The sequence below is a fragment of the Pongo pygmaeus genome, chromosome 8, assembly GCF_028885625.2.
Source record: "Pongo pygmaeus isolate AG05252 chromosome 8, NHGRI_mPonPyg2-v2.0_pri, whole genome shotgun sequence".
In the NCBI taxonomy this organism is placed as follows: domain Eukaryota; kingdom Metazoa; phylum Chordata; class Mammalia; order Primates; family Hominidae; genus Pongo; species Pongo pygmaeus.
This window is the reverse complement of record NC_072381.2, coordinates 7,715,985-7,740,637: the sequence shown is the minus strand read 5'-3', so window position 1 is coordinate 7,740,637 and position 24,653 is coordinate 7,715,985. Positions and strand designations below refer to the sequence as shown.

At 43.4% G+C, this 24,653-nt stretch overlaps 1 protein-coding gene across 2 annotated transcripts in view; it reads left to right on the top strand.

Annotated features, from left to right (window-relative positions):
* Positions 1 to 3,519: 3,519 nt before the first annotated feature.
* The window catches only part of ITIH5 (inter-alpha-trypsin inhibitor heavy chain 5), a 109,428-nt gene continuing 88,294 nt past the window's right edge, over positions 3,520 to 24,653 (top strand). For both annotated transcript variants that reach the window (XM_054436167.2, XM_054436168.2), the window contains exons 1-2: positions 3,520 to 3,724; positions 14,972 to 15,016. In XM_054436167.2, coding sequence (XP_054292142.1) covers positions 3,635 to 3,724; positions 14,972 to 15,016 — 135 coding nt within the window. In that variant the 5' untranslated portion in view covers positions 3,520 to 3,634. The remainder of the gene's footprint in view (positions 3,725 to 14,971; positions 15,017 to 24,653) is intronic.

The following is a 24,653-nucleotide window of genomic DNA, read 5'->3' as shown; positions in this document are numbered from 1 at the left end:
GTTGACCACGAAGAAATCAGAGTCTAATTTAGGTCTCAAATCTGCAAGCCAGTAATTAAAATATGGTAAGTGTTACACTTTGTGAACAGTTGAGTTCAGCAATCACCAATCATAAATTAGAAAACTGCATTCCCTATTTCTTCCTTCACAAATCTCTGTGGACAAAACTCAGTGCTTGGTGAAGCAGATGAAAAGTGGGTATAACTAGACTCCTGACAGGCTATAACTGGGCTCCTGAGAAATCATCAAGTCAAAGTCAAAAGGAACCCATTTCCTCCCTAGTAGTCACTTCTAATCAAGAAAAAAAAAAACAAAAACCAAGGTTGTAAAAAACTGTAGCGATTCTACACAGTTGTCAGGGGGCCAACAGAAACACACAAGGCCATATAAGTAGATAAAAAAGGAGTAGACCAAGGATGGGGAGAAAGAGCTGGGCCAGAATCGAACAATGGCCTTACAGAGGCTCAGAAGGGAGGTTGAGAGAGGGAGAGGAGGTGGAGACCAAAGGACTGGGTGGTGGGTTAACTCTAACCATAGCTGGATTTAGGAGCTATGGGGTGTCAGGATGTTAAATCGAGGGAGAGGTTTAAAAGAAAACAAATATGCAGCCTGCTTTCAACTCTTTAATCTCTTTAAGTCATGGTTGTTTTGACCATGATTTTGGACCCATCTATTGGTAGTCTCCAGAAGGAGACCAGGATGAAGGGATAACTCTCACAAGTGTGATTCGACAATTCTGGAATACTTTGGCCCATCATTCAGTTACTTGTGGGAATCATTTCCTAAAAGTGGCATGGACAGAGCAGCATCTCTGGCCCAGGAGAAACAGCTCCTGTTCATTCTTGGACTCTGAGTCCCTTGTCGCTGAGCTCTGCATCTAGGTCCTGTCCGTGAACTCCGGGGGCCTTCCCTGTGATTTGTCACTCATGGCACATGGTCCTGGTGAATGAATTGAGCTAGACATTGTGCAGGGTCTTTTCTAGCTTTGACATTTTATGTGTTCAGTAACTGGAAATTCAGCTCCTCCTGGAGGTAAAATGAGAAAAATGGAATCAAAGGACAAATGTATGTGGGGACACCTTGGCCCTTATTTATAAGGCTGATATAAATCACTGCCTTTGCTTGTTGACAGTCTTGGAAAACTTTCACTAGGTCTTATTTTTATCACATCTACCTAGATTTTAAAGATTATCATACGGATACACAGGTGTCACATAGAATACTGAACTATTACAGCTAGAAAATAATAGGAAGTTCAGAAACTCTATCAAGTCATACAGCTAGGTAGCGGTCAAGTTTGCACTATAGCCCAGCCCCACCTCCCTGGCACAGCCTGGCTCTACCCTCCACACTCATTCCTCCCATCTACTAATCTCATTCATCAAAAGGCCCCTAAGTGCTAACAATATATTTAGCACAGTGCTAGAAGTTGGGGGAGAGGCTTGTCCTCAAAGAACTGATCCAATTGGAGAAACTGGCTTTATATTAAACAAACAACACATTAGCACCACAGTCTAGGGTAGAATCAGAGGGTCCTCCCAGATGAAGAAAATAAAACTCACTTTTCTTAACATTAGACTGCTGTAAAACCCAGTTAGTATGAATTTAGAAAAAAAAAAGAGATCAGATATAAAGGCAAAAATAGTTTAATATGGGCCCTTCCAGCATTTCAAGTTAGGGATGGCAGGGAAGGAAAGACGATGGAGTCTCCGTTCTGTTGCAATCATGGGTTGAAATAATGGCCGCTGTATGGTTCCCCATTGCAAATAACCTGGCTTCGTCCAATTCAACTTCTGGTTCACAAATAGTTACTTTCCTCTCGAGGGAAAAATAACCAGCTACAGTTGTTTCTTATTGGTTGCATGCTGACTAGTGGTTAGGCTATTAAAGGATTAACTGCTGATGACAATAATTTTCCTTTCATTTATTTCACAGTAGGAAAGTGTTTGTTTTTAACCTCTTCTAATTCATTAAACAAAGAGCATTTCTACAAGAATAGATATTTTTGAGGATCTCACCACAAACTAACCTACCCACTGCTTTTATTTTTCATGTTTTTTTTTCTAGTTATGTCCATCCATATGTATTTCTACCTAATTGCAATCATACTGTTGATACCATTTGGTGATGTGATTTTCTCTTTAGATTACACTATCAACATTCTCCATGTTTCTGGAGACGTCGCGATAAATATTTAACGGCCCCATAGTATCCTACATGGAATAGTATTCTCTATTCCATAGTCCGAAGTTAGCCCCTTCCCTGTTTTTGGTCCTTAAGGTCTGTCACTCACCTCATCTATTTAGATGAAATTGTCACAGAGACATAAAAACATCCTTGCAAGATGAAATAAACAAGCAGCCCCAATTGCAATGTGTATCACCAGATAAAAAAGACGCACTCAGCCTATAGAAGGCCAGGTGTGGACGGCTGGTGGATAAGAATTCTTCCAAGGGCAGGATGGAAGTATCACCAATAGTTTGTAACTAAGATACATACTGGCACTCACTTTCATGATTAATAACCAGAAACTCAGAAATACTACACGCTGCCAAGATACTTCCCTCGTCTCGTCTCTTTCTCCTTAGAGAAAGAGAACATAAAGGCCGGCAGCCTTGCCAGTCCCTCCTGCGCTAGACTGCAGGTAGTATCCTTTGTCCTGCCTGCTAAGCGTCGGTGGCCAACGCAAAGGGGACGATCTGCCGGCTTCAGGCTGGCAGGTGCGGGGTGGGCTGTGTGCTGAGGGCCAGGCTGGCCTTCTCGCGTCCTCTAGCGACAGAAATTAAGCAAGTCCGCAAAGAAGCATATTGCACCTTGAGGGAGAGGAAGAAAGAGTTGCGGGGGGGTGGGGGAGGGCCCGGGAGGCAGGGGGTGTTGGCAAGAAACAGAGTAGGAGGCTCGACAGAGGAGACTGGTCCTTGGTTAGGTTCACAGCCGCAGGATGGGAGGGTGTGGGAGGGGTCCGTGGGGCCAACACAGGTGGCCCCTGCTGTGCGCGGCGAGGCAGGCTTGGAGTGCCTTCTCCCCGAACAGAGCTAGCCCGGCATTGGGGGCTGGGGAGGCGCGGCCTCTGGTGGGACTGAGGCCGGGAAGGCGGCGCCCGGGGCCGGGTGGGGGCTGGGGAGGAGGCGGGGCCTGGTGTGGGGGCGCACAGGGAGGCAGGGCCCGGGTTTAAGGGGGTGGCTGTAGGTGGGGTCCGGGAAGTTGGCCTCTGTGGGGACAGGGACAGGAGAGGTGGGGCCGGGACTGGGGAGCTGGGGGGAAATGGGGGCGTGGAGAAACGGAGCTTGGGTTTGGAGACCTGGGGAAGCTGGGTCCTGACTGGGGCCCAGGGAGGCGAGGCCCGGGCTTGGAGGGCGTCCAGGGAGGCAGGGTCTGGGAAGGTCTGGGGCGGGGAAGTGGGGTCTGGGCTAGGGGTGGGAGAGTTGGAGTCCAGGAGGGGACCGCGGGGTGGAAGGGGTCCGGGCTGGGACCGTGGGGTGGGCGGAGTCCAGGAGGGGACCGCGGAGTGGGCGGGGTCCGGGCTGGGACCGTGGGGTGGGCGGCCCCGAGAGCGTCCCGCAGTGGCCGGAGCCCTGGGCGCTGCAAAGCGTGTCCCGCCGGGTCCCCGAGCGTCCCGCGCCCTCGCCCCGCCATGCTCCTGCTGCTGGGGCTGTGCCTGGGGCTGTCCCAGTGTGTGGGGTCGCAGGAAGAGGCGCAGAGCTGGGGCCACTCTTCGGAGCAAGTAAGTGGAGCCGCGGGGAGCCGGGTCCCAGGCGCGGTCGCCCCCTTCTCTCCGCCGGCCCGGCCTCGGAGCTTCTGCCCGGGCCCCCTTCGACCGTCGCCCAGGCCCCCACCAGAGGCCCAGGGGTCCCCCTCTGTGGGTCACTCGTGGGTCACCTCTGTGTGAGCCGTGGTGCCTGATCTGGCCTGAGGCTTCCTGCAGAACTGTGCCCGGGACGTGTCCTGCGGAGCCGAGTTTTCTTCTTGGCTCCTGTTGATTGCGCAGATTTCTGTTCGTCGTTAATTTCTGAGGTAGCTCCAAAAGTTATTATAATTACAAGGTGTTTTCCTTACCACGCGTGGGGGGCAGCCTGCTGTTATCATCATTCCCAGTTGATCCAGGGAGAAAGGCAAACTGAGAGGAGTTCTGGACTCCTGGAAGCCTCAGCTTTTCCCATCTGAAAACCGGGAGAACACGACTGAAAACCGGGAGAACCTACCGGTGGTTTAGCATTTAAAGGTGGCCGGCACCGAGAGCCAAAGCGTCTGAGTTCCTCGAGTTGCTGGTCTGTGCGTTTGTCAGGATTTGTGTTTCAAATGTCTTAACCTCACAGGCGAATAAAACCTGCAAATATGAAATGTCAATAAAATGATGAATAGACAGGCATTTTTGTCTTTAAAAAGTATGGAGCGGGTTCAGACAAATGGCGTTGAGAGCTAATGTGCAACATGGCCCCGTCACAAAGTAGAAGTGCTTTCCACACACATGACATTTAAATATTTAAGCCGTTTAGCTTCCAGCGTGTTTGTGCACGATGGGAGGAAGATACAAGTAGGCAGACCTTTTCCTCCTTTTCCAGCCCCTGTTTTGAAGAGCAGTTTTGAAGACCAACTGCCTAAACATGACGACAGTTATCGTCATGCGCTCTGTCCTGTGAATGTGCTTAACAGTAAACTGGTAGTAATGATACCTCCTTCTAGCGGGGGGAATAGCTAGTAAAATCCCAGGAGGCATCGTAGTGATGTTGGAAAAGTGCAGGCTTTGGATGCAGAGACAGGCTGGGCTTTAGTTGTGTGTTCTGGGCAAGCTCTTTAATCTCTCAGAGCCTTCACTTCCTCGTTGGTCAGGGCAGGGAATGAGGCTCTTTTTGAGCAAACTTGCAAGGACTCAGCTAGTTTGTGTTAAGCACCTGGTATACAGTGGACGCTCAATAACTGGGAGATGTTTTAGTAGATGGCTGAAGGCATGGGCTTGGTGCCAGCATGTCTGGGACCACTTGATTCTTGATTCTGTCACTTATCAGCTCTGGGACCCTGGGCAAGTGCCTTTCGGCCTTACATTCCTCTTCTGTGAAATGTGGAGAAATGATAGGGTTATGAGGACTGAATGCATTATGACACCCAAGTGCTTAAAACACTGTCAGCACTTAATGCTGGCCATGGTCTTAGACTCATGCTGCTGAAGTTCTGAGTGAAGGAATTTAGGGTAAAGATCTTGAAACTTTTTTTGGAGCGTGGAGACAGGAGAGTGTGGGATGGACTGTAACAAAGATTCTGTGTCTGAACTAGGAAGGCTGTTTAAACTCTAACATCTACAAGTTCAAGTAGGCTTCACAGTCTCTGGACTTGCTGTCATAGAAAACATGGCTTTAACCTATTTTAGTGATTTCATGCTGTCTTCAACCCAGCACAATATTTATTTATCTTGAAAATGACTAAATCAGGGGGGAAAAAAAAAACACCAAGGTATAAAGTTCTATGAACTTGCAATTTTACCTTTTATCCCTAATCCATTCTTTTTTATACTTAGTTTTTGTGATATAGGGTTTGAGAGCATAGGCTTTGGCACCAGAGTTCTGGGTTCAAATCTTGGGTCTGCACTTACTGAGGAGTTAGTTAACATTTGTGAGCCTGTATCTCTGTATGGGGATGATGCAATTACTTAGTTAGGATTTTGAAAAGTGAAACAATTAATATGCTTAAATCTTAGAACAGAACCTGGGAATGTAATGAGTGCTCTATTCTCAATCATTATGGTCTTTAAAATTGTATGTAAACTTAATTAAAAAAATGTAAGTCTATGCAAATCTTATGCAAATTTTAATATAGCTGAATATGACTGTTAACTTGCATTGCAGTTATTTGTCATTCACCTGTAATTGGAAATATACCAGTAACACCTTAGATTCAAGTTCCTTCACCTCTCACCCTCCACCCCATCTGTAGACAGTGGGTATTCAGTAACCCATAGTGGAATGACTCCTAAAAGCAATGGTTTTCACCCTTGGGGTGGAAAAAGTCACTTGGGGTGTTCATTAAACATTCAGCTTCCTGAGTCCCACTTCCATTGGTTTAGATCCATTAGGTTTGGGATGGGGTGCAGATGATTCTGATGCAGGTGGTCCATGGACCACGCTTCATTATATTATTATTATTATTAATTTTTTTTTTGAGACAGAATCTTGCTGTGTCACCCAGGCTGGAGTGCAGTGGTGGGCTCCCTACTCTCTGCAACCTCTGGCTCCCAGGTTCAAGTGATTCTCATGCCTCAGCCTCCCAAGCAGATGGGATTACAGGTGCACTCCACCATGCCTGGCTAGTTTTTGTATTTTTGATAGAGATGGGGTTTCATCTCATTGACCAGGCTGGTCTCAAACTCCTGAGATCAAGTGATCCACCTGCTCTGGCCTCCCAAAGTGCTGGGATTACAGGCATATGCCACTGTGCCCAGCTGCACACTTTGAACAGTAATATTTTTAAAGGAGATTTTGGGAAATTAGTATTTAAAAGAAAGTACCTTGTATAAAAACTGTCTGCTACAGAGTTATCTGTTTTGTTAGCTTAAATTTGTATGGTGTCTTTAAATAGAGTTATATTCCCATTATTATCAAAGCAGTTTTAGATTGACAAAAGAGTAAAAGCCACCAGTTATTGAGTATCTGTAATACCCAGTGTCTCAGGGAGTTTGCTAGGAGCTTTATGTGAAAATAATAAGAGGCAATAATGTATTCTGGTTGAGTACTCCATGTGGCGCCAGACTGCCTGGATTCAAATCTGGACCCCATCACTTACTGGCTGTGTGTACCTGGGCAAGTCACTTAACCTCTCTGGGTCTCAGTTTCATCATCTGCAATATAGAATTGTTAATAATTCCTACTGCATAGGCAGGGGTGGATCTAGGCTTTGGGAGGAGAGTAAAGTTTACATAATTTGCAGGACCCTCTTGAAGGAAAAAAGCATCAAATTGTAACTACAAAATTAGGTGCTAAAATGACTATTTATTTAGAATGATAAAGAAAGCACAACAAATTACACATTTTGACAATCTGACAGGCACCACAAATATCACGCATTTTTAGGGGCTTGCACAAGTGAGGTGTCCTGGAGCTTATGTTTTATTAGCATCTAAATAATAATTAAATTTTTATGAAAATAACACACTTCTGCTTTTATGGTTGTTCGAGGATTAAATGAGTTAATTCAGGCAAAGCATTTGCATATAGTAAACACTTAGGTAATATTAACTGCTTTTACTATTTATGCACAGCCTAGTTAAGTCTCTGACTACCACTGTAACATCTCAATGTACTTATTTGACAAAGGACAACCAAGAAGTCCTTTCTGAAAAGTGACGGCTGCAACAACCTACTATGTGCAAAGCCTGGATTGGAGTGCAGGTGTGCTGAACACCAAAGCTGGGGCTCTCAGCAAATCCTTCAAACAGCAAGCCACGTTCACTTTTATAATTTAGTTGAATTTGTTTAAATGTGATTTGTATTTGTAGCTCATGGGACATAGGTGATGTGCAATACATGCTAGTCATAATTCAAACATCTATTGTGGTGATACATTTCTAATTCCCTGAATTGGACATTTCCAGATTTTTAATTTCTTATAAATTCTCACTCAGAAGCAAATTTTTGCATTTTGGGGGAAAAAAAAACAACAAAAATAAAGACAGCTATTTTTTTTTTTAACTCTTTAAAAAACAAAGCCAGTGAAAGATTTTGTAAGCTTCTGGCCATTCAATAATGTCTGCCTTATGTGCAGGGCTGGATTGTTGAAATGAGTTTGTAGGGCAGAGTGCAGAAGGAGTATGCTGTGGGAGAAATTCCAGAGATTTGGTCACTCCCAAAGCAGCCATATGCCATTTCTTGAGGGTGGAAAGGAAGGGTGGGGAAGTCCTGAGACCTGGGTGATGAGCTGTGTGTGTGACTTGGTGTTCCTAACTAGCACTTTCCCCAAGTCCTTAGATGCTCACATATAAGGAGATCTTGCTTATCATGTCATCAGCATTACTGCTGGGAATGCCAGTCGGGTGTTTCTGGATCTGAGGAACAGTAGAGTAGGTCGATTTAGGAAGATGGGGGCCAGAGGATGAAGACCTGAGCTTTTTTTAGGAGGAGGGTTCTGAACCACTCGTTATTTCCTACAAGCAACATCCAGTTCCCTGATTTTTCTTTTCTTTTCTCTCTCTCTTTTTTTTTTTTTTTTTTTTTTTGAGACAGTCTCACTCTGTTGCCCAGGCTGGAGTGCAGTGGTGTGATCTTGGCTCACTGCAACCTCTGCCTCCCGGGTTCAAGCAATTCTCCTGCCTCAGCCTCCCAAGTAGCTGGGAGTACAGGCACACACCACCACACCTGGATAATTTTTGTATTTTTATAGAGACCATTTTTGTAGAGATAATTTTGTATTTTTGTTGAGACCAGCCTGTTGGACAGGCCGGTCTCGAACTCCTGATCTCAGATGATCGGCCTGCCTTGACCTCCCAAAGTGCTGAGATTACAGGCGTGAGCCACCACCCCCGGCCCCTGATAATTTATAGGTAAAGAAAATAAGCAGGGTGACTTGCCTAATGGCAGTTGCTTTTAAAAAATTTTAATCGGCCAGGCACAGTTGTTCACACCTGTAATCCCAGCAGTTTGGGAGGCTGAGATGGGCAGATAGCTTGAGCCCAGGAGTTCAAGACCAGCCTGGACAACATGGTTGAAACCCCATGTCTACTAAAAATACAAAAATTAGCTGGGCATGGTGGCGTGCACCTGTAGTCCCAGGTACTTGGGAGGCTGAGGTGGGAGGATCACCTGAGCCCAGGTAGTCAAGGCTGCAGTGAGCCGTGATCATGCCACTGCACTCCAGCCTGGGTGGTATGAGTTGAGAGTCTGCGTCAAAGAAACTTAAAAAACAATCTTTCTGGAAATCATTTGGAATTTTAGCTGGAATATAAAGTTTCTTCTTCCATTACCAAGGTGATAGGCACCCCAAATTGCAAATGGTTAATAGCTAAACAACTTGCAGCCACATTACTTTCAAAGAAGAAAAATTTTGGGTGAGTGATATAGAATTACCCAAATGGGAATATTCTCAGACTAACCATTCTCAGCCCACATGATAAATGGCATCTCAGGTGACTTTCCAACATCTAGCCCTTGGTTCTGTTCCAGGTCCTATAGCAGATCTCTAAGGTAATTGGCCCTTTAGTTTCTTGGTTTTGGTTTCAGCATTTCAGAATGCCCTCAGAAGAATGGGGCCAGGTGGTGGATAAATTCCTTGTACAGATCCCTCTAGGAACTTGTGACTTCAGTCAGTTGGAGGTGTTTGGCTGAAGCTGGCCTCGGTGTAATGGCTCTTGGATCTGTTGTGGCGGCAGTCCCCAACCTTTTTAGCACCAGGGACTGGTTTTGTGGAAGACAAGTTTTCCACAGACTGGGGGTGGGAAGGATGGTTTTAGGATGAAATTGTTCCACCTAAAATCACCAGGCATTAGTAAGAATCTCATAAGGAGCACGCAACCTAGATGCCTTGCATGCACGGTTCACAATAGGGTTTGCCTCCTATGAGAATCTAGTGCCTGGTGCATTAGGAGGCAGAGCTCAGCCAGTAATGCGGGCTCGCCCACTGCTCACCTGCTGTGTGGCCCGATTCCTAACGGGCCACCAACGTGTACCTGTCCATGCCCCGGGGATGGGGATGCCTGTGTTATGGGACCTAGAGTCACAGATACAATGTTACAGCTCAAAAGGAAGACTGGAGGATATAAACCTTGCCTTTACATCTGTCTTGAAGTCAGCTGGGTCATTAAAGCATCGATACCAAAGGTGGAGTGTCTATGCTCAAGAATTAGGCTTTGTTTCTCTCCTCCTGCCTCTCGTTCTTTCCCATGGATGGACTCTCGAGATGACTCAAGTACCTATCTCTCTTCCTCCCTCAGTCATGATCTGATGCTCTGATGGATCCTAGGAAGAAAAACAGAACCCCTATCCGTCAAATTATAAACACTTAAGCAGCACTGGCAGGTTTTATTTTCCACCTATAGTTGCACTAATTGATAACTGGGTAGGTTTGGAGATTCCACACTCCACAGCTCTGATGATGTTACTAACACACGCTTGTGCTAAGGAAGCCTTTACCTCACCTTCTGTTTCCTGGTGGTGATGTTGCTGGGTCCATTTGTGTTAGAGGCAGGTGCAGATCTATGAAGTTGATTTTCTGAGGATTGTTCCTGTGTTGAACCTGATTCTCTTTAACTTTCTTCTTCCCTTTCATCCCACTCCAAGACACATCTCCACGGCTAAGCTGCAGCCCTGTCTTCTTCATAAAGCCTTTCATGGTCACTCAAGAGCATAGTGATCTCTTCATCTATTTCTTTTGTAACATATAAAACTCACTTCGTCTATTGTGCTTTTGTGAGCATATATATTTTTGAAAATTAGGGAATATGGTCCTGGGTGGCAGAGATGGTGGCTTACATTTTTCTCAATAAATGTTGTGGTCTGGACATCTTCTGTTCTGATGCTGGAGAAATAACCTCAGCTGGGTAGCACCATCTCTTAAGTCCATGATTTGGGGCCTCAAGGAAGTCAGTGGAAGCTCTAAGATGACTATTTATGGTAGTTTTGCCTGAAGCTGGGAGTCAGTTACTTTTCTGTACCCAGACTCCACCCCTAGTTTCTTAAAAGGCACTGGGAAAACACTCAAACAATAAAAAGGATCAGGAATTCCTAATTAAAAACGATGATGGTATTAACGTCATTTGCACTTCCAATCCTAGCTGGCACCAGCAATGTATGTGTACTGGGAAGTTTTGATTCTGGGTCAAGCTGAGTTGAAACTTGGACTGAAGTGTGGCCATAGTGATCCCCTGAGACATCAGATAGTCATCTCAAAAATGAAAAACCAGCTTCTCTTGTTCTCCTTGAAGCATGCTTATTTTCTTGGAAAACCTATTTTACAAAAGAGAAAACTTCAAAGAAAATACTTTAGATCAATCAGGGAACTTAATACCTGAGAGGGGCTGGGCTTTCCTTCTGACCATAGTTATTTTAAGTGGTCCCTAGGCTATTCCACAATTTAGGGAGGGAAGGGCAAGAGACGATCCTGCAGGACTGATAAAGAACTTGCCCAGGGTCCCTATGATGGCCTTCCTTTCACAGTCTCTTGTACATCTCACCTCATTTTATTTAATTAATTAATTTACTTTTAATTTTTTTTTTCTTTGAGACGGATTCTCGCATTGTTGCCCAGGCCGGAGTACAGTGGCATGATCTCGGCTCACTGCAACCTCCACCTCTGAGGTTCAAGCGATTCTCCTGCCTCAGCCTCCCGAGTAGCTGGGACTATAGGCGTCTGCCACCACGCGCAGCTAATTTTTGTCTTTTTAAAACAGAGATGAGGTTTCACCACGTTGGCCAGGTTGATTTCGAACTCCTGACCTCAGGTGATCCACTTGCCACGGCCTCCCAGAGTGCTGGGATTACAGGCATGAGCCACCGTGCCCAGCCTCACCTCATTTTAGAATTCCCAAACCGATATACTCCCAGGAAGTATTTGGTTTGTAAACCAAGAATAAAATTTGAAGGCCCGCCAACCAACTGAATGGACTTCCTCCTCTAGTCCAGGGCCCTCTAAGTTTAACCTGAAAGACTGGTTCAGACCATCACGGGAAGTGGGGGTCTGAAAGACTGGTTCAGACCATCACGGGAAGTGGGGGTCTGGGAAGTGGGGGTCTGGGAAGTGGGGGTTCGACATGCCTCCTTGTACTCCTCCAGCATGAACATCAACACATATCTTAAGTCTGATAGGAAACATTTACAGTCGATGCTCTCTGAAGCCTGCTACCTGGGGGCTTCATCTGCATGATAAAATTTTGGTCTCCACAACCTCTTATTATAACCCAGAGATTCCTTTCTATTGATAATAACTCTTTCAACCAGTTGCCAATCAGAAAACTTATACATTTACGTATAACCTGGAAGCCCCCGCCACCTTCGAGATGTCCCGCCTTTCTGGACTGAACCAATGTATATCTTACATGTATTTGATTGACGTCTCATGTCTCCCTAAAATGTATAAAACCAAGCAGCTGTGCTCGACACCCTGGGCACGTATTCTCGGAATCTTCTGAGGACTGTGTCATGGGCCATGGTCACTGATATTTGGATCAGAATAAATCTCTTCAAATATTTTACAGAGTTTGACTCTTTCATCGATAGGTTCTTACTTGGAGTCAGGGTGGATGTCAGCCTAAATCCTGTACTATTTTTCTCCATCCCATGTTCTATTGAATAGTAGACTCTATAATGGCTTAGAATGGCAACTTACAATGTATATATATTTTTGGGTGGGGAGATAAAGCAGGGAATGGGGTTAAAAGAGTTTCTCTTATACTTTTAGTCTTCAAAATGGAAATATCTGCATTTTGTTAAGACTTGAGGTAATACAGAAAAGTTTAAAGAACAAGATGTCAATCAAAGGTAACAGCCATTGATTAGCACTTTGATGCACATTCTGTACATAAAAACACTTACACTTACAAAAATGGGATTGTGTTACATATAGTGTTTTGTTACCTGATTTTGTCACTTAAAATTGTGTCATGAACATATCTCTCAGGATAGACTAGGTTATGCTGTGGTACCCGACAATCCCCGATTCTCAATGTCTTAAACAACAAACTCTTACGTCTTGCTTATACACCTTGTCCATCTTGGGTCAGCAGTGGGGCAGCTCTGCACCTGTTGGTCACTGTGAACTTGGGCTTCATGGAGCAGTCATTACCCCAAACATTACTAATTACTGTGCTGAAGAAAAGGCAGTTCTGGGACATTGAACATTAACTTAATGCTTGGCTCAGAAGGGACTAATGTTACTTACATTCATAACTTATTGGCCAGAACTAGTCACATGACCCAGTCTACCCACAAGGACTAATCCCTCTGGCAGAGAGCTAGGAACATATTTGGAGAACAGCCTTGAAGTCCAGTAAAATGAATGTTGATTCATGTTAGTAAATGTAGGTGCAGGTCCTTATTTTCAGTAGCTGTGTGGCAATTAATCAATGTATCATAGTCTACTTAACTGAACCACATTTTCAGGGCATTTTAGCTATTTCTAATTATGAGCAATTGTTTTAAAAGTTGCTAAGAATTTTCTTTTGTGTTCATTTTTTTTTCTATCAGTATTTTCCTCCCTTTTCTGTAAGTAGAATTTATAAATTAAAAGATTGCATACTGGTGGGAATGCAGAATGTTACAGCCACTTTGGAAAACAGTTTGGCAGTATCGTAAAAAGTTAAACTTGGCTGGGCACGGTGGCTCATGCCTGTAATTCCAGCACTTGGGGAGGCAAAGGCGGGCGGATCACAAGGTCAGCAGATCCAGACCATCCTGGCCAACATGGTGAAACTCCGTCTCTACTGAAATACAAAAATAAAATTAGCTGGGCGTGGTGGTGCGTGCCTGTAGTTCCAGCTACTCAGGAAGCTAAGGCAGGGGAGTCGCTTGAACCCGGGAGGCAGAAATTGCAGTGAGCCAAAGTGGTGTCACTGCCCTCCAGCCTGGGCAAGAGAGCAAGTCTCCGTCTAAAACAAACAAACAAAAAAACAAACAAACAAAGAAGGCTGGGCCTGGTGGCTCATACCTGTAATCCCAGCACTTTGGGAGGCTGAGGCAGGCGAATCACGAGGTCAGGAGTTTGAGACCAGCCTGGCCAAAATAGTGAAACCCCATCTCTACTAAAAATACAAAAAATTCGCGGGGCGTGGTGGCAGGCACCTGTAATCCCAGCTACTCCAGAGGCTGAGGCAGGAGAATCGCTTGAACCTGGGAGGCGGAGGTTGCAGTGAGCCAAGACCATGCCACAGCACTCCAGCCTGGGCAACAGAGTGAGACTGTCTCAAAAAAAAAAAAAAAGAAAAAGAAAAATAGACATGAAGTCTAGGCATATTTCTTATGTTTTTGATCTGCATTGTAAAACTGCCCTCCAGAAAGGAAGGAAAACTTATTACTCCTAGCAATAATAGTTTACACTTCTATTAGTTAATGAGATTTGCCATGAGTAACATCCATATAATCAGCTAAGACCTTTAAATTAGTCCAGAGGGTCTAGTTAATTAATTGTTAATGAGTTTTTTTTTAAATATATCTTTTGGCTGGGCGCAGTGGCTCATGCCTATAAATCTCAGCACTTTGAGAGGCTGAGGTGAGAAGTTCGCTTGAACCCAGGAGTATGAAATCAGCCTGGAAAACATAGCGAGACCCTGTCTCTACAAAAAATACAAAAATGACCCTGACGTGGCAGCTCATGCCTGTAGTCCCAGCTGCTTGGGAGGTTGAAGTCGGGGGATGGCTTGAGCCAGAGAGTTTGAGGCTGCAGTGAGCTGTGATCGCACCACCGCACTCCAATCTGAGCAACAGAGCGAGGCCATGTCTAAAAAAAGATGATTTTATCACTTTCCTGCATCCCTCCCCTGCATGTGGAAGCATATAAGAAATCACCCAGAAAAGACACCATGAAGAAAATTCAAGATAAGTTCAGTTTTGCTTCCAGAGTTTCCTGGAGTTTTAAGTTGAATAGTGAGCCCATTGGAATTAAGACTGAATACCTTTACTTACTGTAATAGACACAGTAGCAAAGAGTTTAACTTGAGGCCCCAAATAAAATGAAACAGAATACAAATACTCTATCTTTTTGTTCTTGTCATTTCATCCATCTCCTCTTACAGATAGAAGAATGCTCAGGCGACAAGGTAGCATGACGTTATGGGTTAAAAGTCAGCCAGATCTGACAGGGCTGAATTCCAATTCTGGCCTGGAAACAAACTCCCTGATAAAAAGTCAAACTGCTTTTCAGGATAGATAGGGCTTTTGGTGAATTTGAATAGATTTTAACCCCCTTGTATAACTCATGTGAGAATGACCTCACAATCGTATTTCATGTCTCTTCTGTTTTTTTAAAAATCACCTTTTTAACAGTCTCTTTTCTTTTCTAGGATGGACTCAGGGTCCCGAGGCAAGTTAGACTGTTGCAGAGGCTGGTAGGTATATTCATGGTGCATCTTGAAAGTCCATTCCCTCATTCTTCTATTTATTTTGAACCAGGTATCCACTTTGCTTGCAGATCCTCCAAAACATATAAAGTTGCTTGTAGAAAAATTCTGAGATGAAACAGCATAGCTGAGTCTTTTATAAGGCTTTCTTTAAGTGGATTTTTTTTTCTTTTTTCTGGAAGGAGACCTGATTATTTCAGTAGGACTAAAAACACAAAGGTCTTTGCAGTTTTATTTTTTTAAAGCCTAAATATAACTTTTATTTATTTTTATGACATCCTTACCCAGGAAATAAGAGCTTTGTTGTGAAGTAAACAACTAAAGCAACCCAAGAATTGACATTTGTAGACTAAAGTGTCACGTGATGAAAGTTGGACAGGCTCTCAATGCATGCTGGAGGCTAAGAGATTGGGACTTGGGCAAATGTTCAGAAACTCTAAGAGCTTATTTGAAACAACCTCAGTTCTTCCTTACTATTGTGCATGGAGTGAAATATCAAAATGTAGAGACATGCCTTTAGACTCTGGTGAGGCATTTATCCTAGCCCTCCCTGCACCTGGCTGGTGTTTGAGTGGATTCAGATTTCTTGTCATTACCAATATCACAATCATGACCATCTTTGTTCGGATTGAGATTTTGAATTAAAAAAAAATTTTTTTTGCTTGGTTTTCTCATCTCCTTTCCTTCTTCTGATCCTCCCAATCTTGCCTCCCCATACCCCAAATTCATTAGCCTAGTATTCCTTCTTTCGTGTTTTCTCCATGTTCACATAATCCTAGACAATGACATATGTACATAAACATGTCAAGAACTGTGAGGGGGCTGAGATTAAAGCTACTTACAAGCTAATAAGCTAGTCTGTTACCATTTCATGGATGCTAGCAGAAAACAGGAAACTACTGGATCAGAGATAAAGGATGATTTATTACTCACAGTAATAGCAGTAGTCAATTCCCCCAGTTCCCAGAAGGTGATAGACATGGCCAGATGCAGTTGGTTTGCATGGTGTGAAAGGAGCCCTTAACTTAGGGAACTTGACTCTTTAATAATGAGCACTAAGCCTGCCTGGTCTTTGCTCCTGGAGGGAGATACTTTCTTTATTATTCTGCACATTAAGCCAACCTGTCTTCTTCCCTGAAGTGGGAACCTGTCTTCCGAGGCTGTTCACTATACATTTGTAAAGGTAGTTCCCAGCAAAGGCAGCTAGAGTCTCTGCTTGCAAATTGTGCAGAAACACCAGAGATTCATGGAGAATAGCCTCCCAGCAATACGTACATACATGCAAATTGTAAGCATACTGATAATGAGATGATGACAAGCGCCACTGAAAAATAGAATGCAGCAGGGGAACCCGAGGTGCATTTGCATACGGGAGACCTCTGATCATTGCTCTAAAACCATGGGTGCATGTGACGGCTCATGTCAACCAAATGCTTACAGAGTCTCACTCTTGTTGCTCAGGCTGGAGTGCAGTGGCGTGATCTCGGCTCACTGCAACCTCTGCCTCCTGGGTTGAAGAGATCCTTCTGCCTCAGCCTCCTGAGTAGCTGGGATTACAGGCATGCACCACCACACTTGGCTAATTTTTGTATTTTTTAGTAGAGATGGGGATTCACCATGTTGTCCAGGTTGGTCTCAAGCTCCTGACCTCAGGTGATCTGCCCGCCTCGGCCTCCCAGAGTTTTGGGATTACAGGCGTGAGCCATTGCACCCGGCCTTCAGTTACTCTTATAACAATTATTTGAGGCATTTTACAGATGAGAAAACAAATTCAGAGAGAGTGAGTAACTTTCCCAAGATGACACAGCTAGGAAGATGTGGTAGAGCCAGGATTTGAGTCCAGCTCAGTGTCTGAGTCCATGCTCTTAACTAATACACCAAATGGGCCTCTCAGTTATATGTATTTAAATCTGTATTTATATTTATATGTATTATAATTTACTAAACTTTCTGTTATTGATGAACTCTCAATTTATTTCCAGATTTTTTCACCCTGTATACAATCCTCCAAAAAGCACTTTCATTTCTTCTTTTATGCAGGTGTTTTTAATTGTACGACTTATAATTCAAACTGCATATACATTTTAAATTTTGCCAGGCTCGATGGCTCATGCCTGTAATCTCAGCAGTTTGGGAGGCTGAGGAGGGTGAATCACCTGAGGTCTGGAGTTCGAGACCAGCCTGGCTAACATGGTGAAACCCCGTCTCTACTAAAAAATACAAAAATTTGCCAAGTGTGGTGATGCATGCCTGTAATCCCAGCTACTCGGGAGGCTGAGGCAGGAGGATCGCTTGAACCCAGGAGGCATAGGTTGCAGTGAGTTGAGATTGCACCACTGCACTCTAGCTTGGGCAACAGAGCAAGACTCTGTCTCAAAAACAATCTTTTTTTTTGATAGATGTCAGATTAATTTTTGAATACTATCACTCTTAACACTATCTGTGTTCATACCATGTCTATCAGCAATGATGAATACACACATTTCTGCAGCAACTGATATAATTACTCTTTTAAATTTGCCAATCTCTTACTTAGGAAGCGATATCTCCTTGTTCCTTTAACATGCATTCCCCTGCCTATGTACGAATTTGGAATTTTTTTTCTTTTATTGCTCAAACCATTCTCCATAACAAGGATTTGGACATTTTAAATTATATTTGTTAGCCATTCAGAGTCGTTCTCCTGTGAATTGCTTTTTTTTTTTTTTCCCAGGTCCTTTGCCCATCTTTCTATTGTGTTTTTTTATCCTCCTCATTGTCAGTGTATCAGAGACCTTTGTATGTGATAGATACCTTCTGTCTTCTAAACTGGAAGAATTTCTCTCTGAATCTATCATATATTAACTTTCTTTCTGGTATGTTTGCCACATAAAAGTGCTCAGTTCCTAAACAATAAGTAGTTTATGTTTTCCTTTCAAAGGAAAGGAAAAAGAGGCTTTGTGCACGTAGCCTCTAAGGGTACAAAGATTTTCTTGACTCCTTGGCTTAGACCATTTATATAACCTCTTAGATTTTCTTAGAAATTTCTTAGAATTTTGAAAGTCTTACTTTTACAAGGATCATAAATTTTTAACATGAACTTTATTGACCATCCAGTTGGTACTAGAATGATCTTTCCAGTGGTAGACCTGGTGCATCACTCTCTTGCGTGCATGTCTTCAGTGACTCCACATCACCCGTGGGATAAGCTCCAAGGACGTGTGCAACCCTGCGTGATGCGCCTCCTGCTTGCCTCTGGAGCTCAGTTCATCCTATGAGTCTCCTTCTAGCCTGCATTCTTGCTATCTCCCTCCAGTTGTCATTCTCTGAATGTTCTATGCTTGAATTAATGAATAGAATGTGGATGGCAACAGCTGGTACTTCCGTAACATTGCCAGGACCACAGGAATTTGTTTGATTTTATTCTGAATTAATTAGATACCCTTTTTATGAAGCTCCCTGGCATCACATACACACAAAATATTTACTCTTTGAAAAGCAGGGGGATCTTTGTGTGTGAGTTTCCATGGTGCTGAATGGATCCTGGCCTGGGTTTCCCAAGATGATTCACTGCCATCATTTAACCTCCTGACTGCAGGGTCTGTCTTGGTGTCTGCTTTGCAGCAGGTGTTCTACAGTTTGTGCTCAGGGTTTGTTTGTGTGGTAAAATACATAGACACAGAAATGACTGACGTGAAGGAGGAATTTCATACTCACAGATCCCTGGAGGCAGGGGCGGCAGCATACCATGCCAGGACACATGGGGAGGCACCAGGGTGGGTCAGGGGCAGAAGGTGCAGAGGACAGCACGTGTCTCAGAGCCTGCATTGGGGTTTTCATGGGAAGGAATGGGCAAGGCGGGGTAGTAGGTAGGCTGAGGAGGTTTAGGATTGGCTGTAGGGATGGTCCCTAGTTGTCAGGTACCCAATCCTGGGGAGATTTAGAGTAGGGGGAGTATTGGCTTGGTGCATGAGTTTTATTTATTATTATTATTATTATTATTTTGAGACAGAGTCTCACTCTGTGGCCCAGGCTGGAGTGCAGTGGTGCGATCTCGGCTCACTGCAACCTCCACCTCCTGGGTTCAAGCGAGTCTCGTGCCTCAGTCTCCCAAGCACCTGGGATTAGAGGCCTCCCGAGTACCTGGGATTACAGGCATGCATCATCGCGCCCAGCTAATTTTCGTATTTCTAGTAAAGATGGGTTTCGCCATGTTGGCCAGGCTGGTCTTAAACTCCTGACCTCAGGTGATCCGCCTGCCCTGCTCTCCCAAAGTGCTGGGATTACAGGCATGAGCCACCGCGCCCAGCTGAGGTGCATGAGTTTGATATGGGAGATGGTTGGATGTGTGGCTCTGGATTGGTCGGTTTATATATCAAAGGTGTGCTTGCAGCAGGGTTGTCTGCTGTTCCTAGGAACAAGCCAGCCCTGGGAGGGACGGTCTTTCCAGGATCAAAGCCCCAAATGCTGGAGCATCAAGAATATAGAAAACAAGAAAATATAGTCAATACAGCAGGTAGCATGACTCTGGGCATCATACCTCATTGAGGACCAGTCATATGTGTGTCTGTGCCTGTGCCCAACTCTGTGTATCATGTTCAGGAAGTGTATAGAATGGGGTGGGGGAGGGGGAGGGTCTTTCTTATATAAAAATAAAAATGGCATTTTGTTTTCCTTCTCCTCTAAATATAATGAAACATCACTACGTAGACTGTATTAGCACAAGTAGGTGATTCAGAACCGATGCCATTTCCTGTCTACAGAGGGGTAAAATGATTTCCCCGAGGTGGTAAATCCAGCAGTCGGGGAAGTGTCTTTTTCTCCTGTTTCATTCAATAACAACATGGGCTGTATTTTTTGTTTGTTTGTTTGTTTTTGAGATGGAGTTTTGCTCTTGTCACCCAGGCTGGAGTGCAATGGCATTATCTCGGCTCACTGCAACCTCCTCTTCACGGGTTCAAGTGATTCTCCTGCCTTCTCCTCCTGAGTAGCTGGGATTATGGGCACCCATCACCACCCCTGCCTAATTTTTTGCATTTTTAGTAGAGATGGGATTTCACCATGTTGGCCAGGCTGGTCTCGAACTCCTGATCTCAGGTGATCCACCAGCTTTGACCCCCAAAGTGCTGGGCTTACAGGCATGAGCCACCACGCCCACCCTGTATTGTTTTTCTCAGAAAGGAGAAGCATTAAGGGTTAATAGAGATTTAGTGTGTGGAGTCAGCCAACTGCCACGCTCCAGCCTTCTCTCTAAAACAAAGGGGAGCAGAGTTAGATGATTTCTAAAGTTCTCTCCCACCTCCATAATGACTTCTAATGGTTGCTAAAGACTGGTTAGACTGAAAGAAAACAATGAAAGGTTAATCTTCTAGGAAGAGGCACTGTGGCCTGAGTGCTGGCAAAGGCTGTCCCAACCATTCCTCCACATTTCCAGATGGCATCTTGGGTGACTCAGGACATCCTCGGGTGGCTTGATTTTAAGTGCCTTACATGAGTCATACCCAAAGCTTGGGTCCCTTGAGCAATTAAGACACTCCCTGCCTCAAATGACTTTTCCATCTGTGTTGCCTTTGTAGGAAAAAATAATGAAGAACTTATCTTATGTCACAGGAAGATTTTTTTTTTTACCACTGTTTTCCAGCGGACATCCCAAAACAAAGTTATGACTTAAATAGAAATATGGAAAGCATGTTGGATTTTTAAGAACCGTGCACTGGGAAAAAGTGAGGCCACTGTTTTATATCCTTCCTTTCATGATACATTTTCATGAGCCTCTGCCATTCAAAGGCCTCGCTTGTTTTTTAGGGTTGTCAGTTTCCTGTGTTACCTGCCTGTCCAATATTCTTCTCACAGCATGCTCTCTTTTCTAGTCATTGATCTGGGAATGCACTGTGATTCATTTCCATTTCCATGTCTTCTGTGTTCTTAGAATGTTCTTTCTGTTCTCTTTCACCACATGTAAATACTACATCTGTTTTAAAACCTTTTCTTACTTTTGCAGACCTCACTGATTTATCTTTCTTCTCAACACTGGAAGGTCTTATAGTCAAGGTATCTATCTAACTATCTATCTGTCTATCTATCTATCTATCTATCTATCTATCTATCTATCTATCCATCTATCCATTTACCCATTCCTATATCCCCTATCTCTTTAGACATAAAAAATTAGATTTCATATATATAATATATATATATAGTTTTCCTCTATCTTGAGAGCTGTAGGTAAAAAAAGAACACCATGTTAAGCATTATTATGTCTCATGATCTAAATAGAAGCTCTTTCTAATGCAAAGAAGAAAAAGGAGGAGGAGGAGGGGAAGGGAAAGAAGAAGAAGGAAGGAAGAAGAAAGAAGAAGAAGGGGGAGAAGGAGGAAGAAGAAAGAAAGAAGAAGAAAGAAGAAAGAGAAGGAGAAGGAGGAGAAGGAAAAGGAGGGAGAAGGGAAGGGGAAGGGGAAGGACAACAGGAGTAAGTAGTAGTCATGGCTTCTGTTCTTCGTGTTTACAATCCCATAATCTACCAGGGCAGGGGTAAGGGTTGGTAACTGGGAGGGGGATAGACTTGTGCCTAATTGAATCTAGTAGATTCTGCACCAAGGAAACTGTAACAGAAGGGCCAGGCTGTGATATGTCAGTAACAGCAGGGGCTCCTGGGAGAATTGTAGCTGGGCAGAAGCACAAAAACTAAAATAATTTCTTGAACCTTTTTTCAGCCTGTCTCTTGGGCCCATAAACTAAGCTTCATATTCTTGATGTAATATTGTGGAAAATTCTACTAAATCTATACACTTAATTTAAGGTATAAGAAGGTAGTGTAATAAACTTAATATTGTCAGGTATCTTCTAATTTTCACATTTTAAATTTAATGAAATTATTTCTTATCTCATAAATAAGAACAAATCACCATGACATTAAAAAGAGTCTCAAGCATACCAAGTGAAGAAGATTTTGATCTATTTTAAAAATACTAGTGAGCAAGAACTATTAGCAGAAGGAGCTAAATTTTACTTGGAACACTGTGCAGCTAGAGCTGTAAACTTCTGCTTATCTAAGATGTAAACTTAATACTCTCCCCCCACTTGTATTCTACTTTTATGTAAAAGAATTACATGATAAGTTGACAAGAAGAATTTTTGAAGTGTCAGAATATGACTACAGTTCAGAGAATACATTCAGTTTAATGTCCCCACATTAATGAATACACACAATAACTGAATACATTCAGTTTAATGTCTCCACATCTTCAATGTGTACAATTTAATGGACGATAACTGAGGTTCACAAGTAACTTTTGAATTAGCACCAAAGACTGAATTATATTTAGTATACCTTTGGAGTTCTATATTTTATTGGTTATCAAACGATAATCACTGCGAAAAGCCTTGAATTAGCCAAGGTGTCTCTGTGTTCTTTTTCTTTTTTTTTTTTTTTGAGATGGAATCTCGCTCTGTCACCCAGGCTGGGGTGCATTGGCATGATCTCGGCTCACTGGAAGCTCTGCCTCCCAGGCTCACGCTATTCTCCTGCCTCAGCCTCCTGAGTAGCTGGGACTACAGGTGCCCACCACCATGCCTGGCTAATTTTTTGTATTTTTTTTTTTTTTAGTAGAGACAGGGTTTCACTGTGTTAGCCAGGATGGTCTTGATCTCCTGACCTCGTGATCCACCTGCTTCAGCCTCCTAAAGTGCTGGGATTACAGGCGTGAGCCACTGTGCCCGGCCACTGTGTTCTTTTTTGAAAGAGGGAGGACTGGAAGTCGGGGCTTTGGATGGCCATTGGGGATTGACTACCTTTCACCTGTGTGATCTGGCAAAGTCACACAGTAAATGACTTTGGCCTAGACTGGAAAAGTGAAGAGTTTATATTTCAGAAGCTCTTTTTCTTTACAGTTTATCTTCATAATTTAACTTTTTCCAAAAAATTTCAAGCATATTTTTAATATCCTGAAAGTTTAGTTTACAAAACGTAACAAAGTGTGTAAAGATCAGAAATGACATAGAGTTGGAAAGAACTAATAAAATAACTAAATTTCACTCACCAGCAAGTCACACTGAAGTGGGATTGCAAACTCAAATGTCTACAGAGCCTAGACAGGTGTTCAAGTTTTCTGTTGCTGCACAAAAAATTTCCACAAAATTCAGTGGCTTAGAGCAACAACCATTTTATCACATCATTTGGTGGGGAAGGATTTGGATAGAGCTCAGCTGGGTGATTCTTCTGGCCTGTGGTGTTGCTGGAGATTGCTCTGGGGTGTTCAGTTGGCAAATGGCTGGTCTGGAGGGGGCAGTTCAGCTTCCCACATGAGCTGGGCTCCTTGGCAGGAGCAGCTGGGCTCAGCTGAGTTATTCTCCATGTTTTTCCTGCCATTGTAGCAGAAAAGCAGCCATAGACAGTATGTAAATGAATGGATGTGGCTGTGTTTCAATAAAACTTTATTTACAAACAGTGTGGCCTGCCTGACATAGCTTGCCTACTCCTGCTACAGATGAATGAGAGAGCAGGGACATCTGAAAGGACTTTCCAAAAATGATGAAAAATGATTACAAATGGATGATAGATGATGAGGGAACTGGTTAACTAAAATTTAATGCATCCATAAAATGTAATACTATGCAGCTATTTTTAAAAAGGAAGGATGTAGATATTTTTTGTTCAGTGGCAGATTGCATTTTCCAAAGATGGCAGCACTTGGATGTGCCATTCCTCCCATAGAGATGGGGGTCTGTGCCCTCCGCCTTTGAAACTGAGCATGCCTTTGTGCCTGCTTTGACCAGTAGAGTATGATAGAAGTAATGCATTGTGATTTTTGAGGTCAGGGCATGACAGGGCATCTAGCTTCCACCTTGCTGTTGGGAAAGCTACCAGGTGACCAGTAAAGCCTGTGGCTACCAGGTGACCAGCCTGACTCATGTGTAGTGGCCCATGCTGTGAGTTCATCTACACTTGCCCATTTGGAAGGACTATATAGAGGGGATTGAGGGACAACATAAGATAGAGAGATGCCAGCCTTGGCTGCCTCAGCAACTCACAATTCCAGCTTCAGCCACCCTTTGTAGAGAAGCCAGACCTCCCAGCCAAGCCCTTCTAGAATTCATGACCCACAGAAACCCTGAGAGAAAACATAAGGATTGCTGCTGTTTTAAACCACTGAGTTTTAGAGTGATTTGTTAAGCAGCATGAGATAGCTAAAACACAGATAAAGAAAGATGAACTAACTATATCACTAGGTGAGATTAAGCAAATTAGTACAGTATATATTTATGGAAGGATATACAAAAGTTGTCAAACATTGTCTCTGGGAAATGGAACTGTGAATCCAGGGTGGGAGGGAGACTGCTATTTTCATTTTATATTCAGCATAATTAGAAGTTTTTACCATGCGCATATGTTACTTGATAATTTTTAAAACACCAGTTTAAATTTTAAATAAAGCAGAGAATGATAAAGCTAGAATATACTGAGTTTGTAGGATTTTTTTTTAAAGCATTGATTCCTATTTACTTTCTAATGCATCTATAGAAATCAGAGCTGTGTGCAGTGGTATTTTAGATGCTTTGCAAATTCACAAGATCACAGCCATGAGGCATTCTTATACACCAGTTTAGATTTGGAGATAAAAGAATATATTTAATCATGGATAATTTA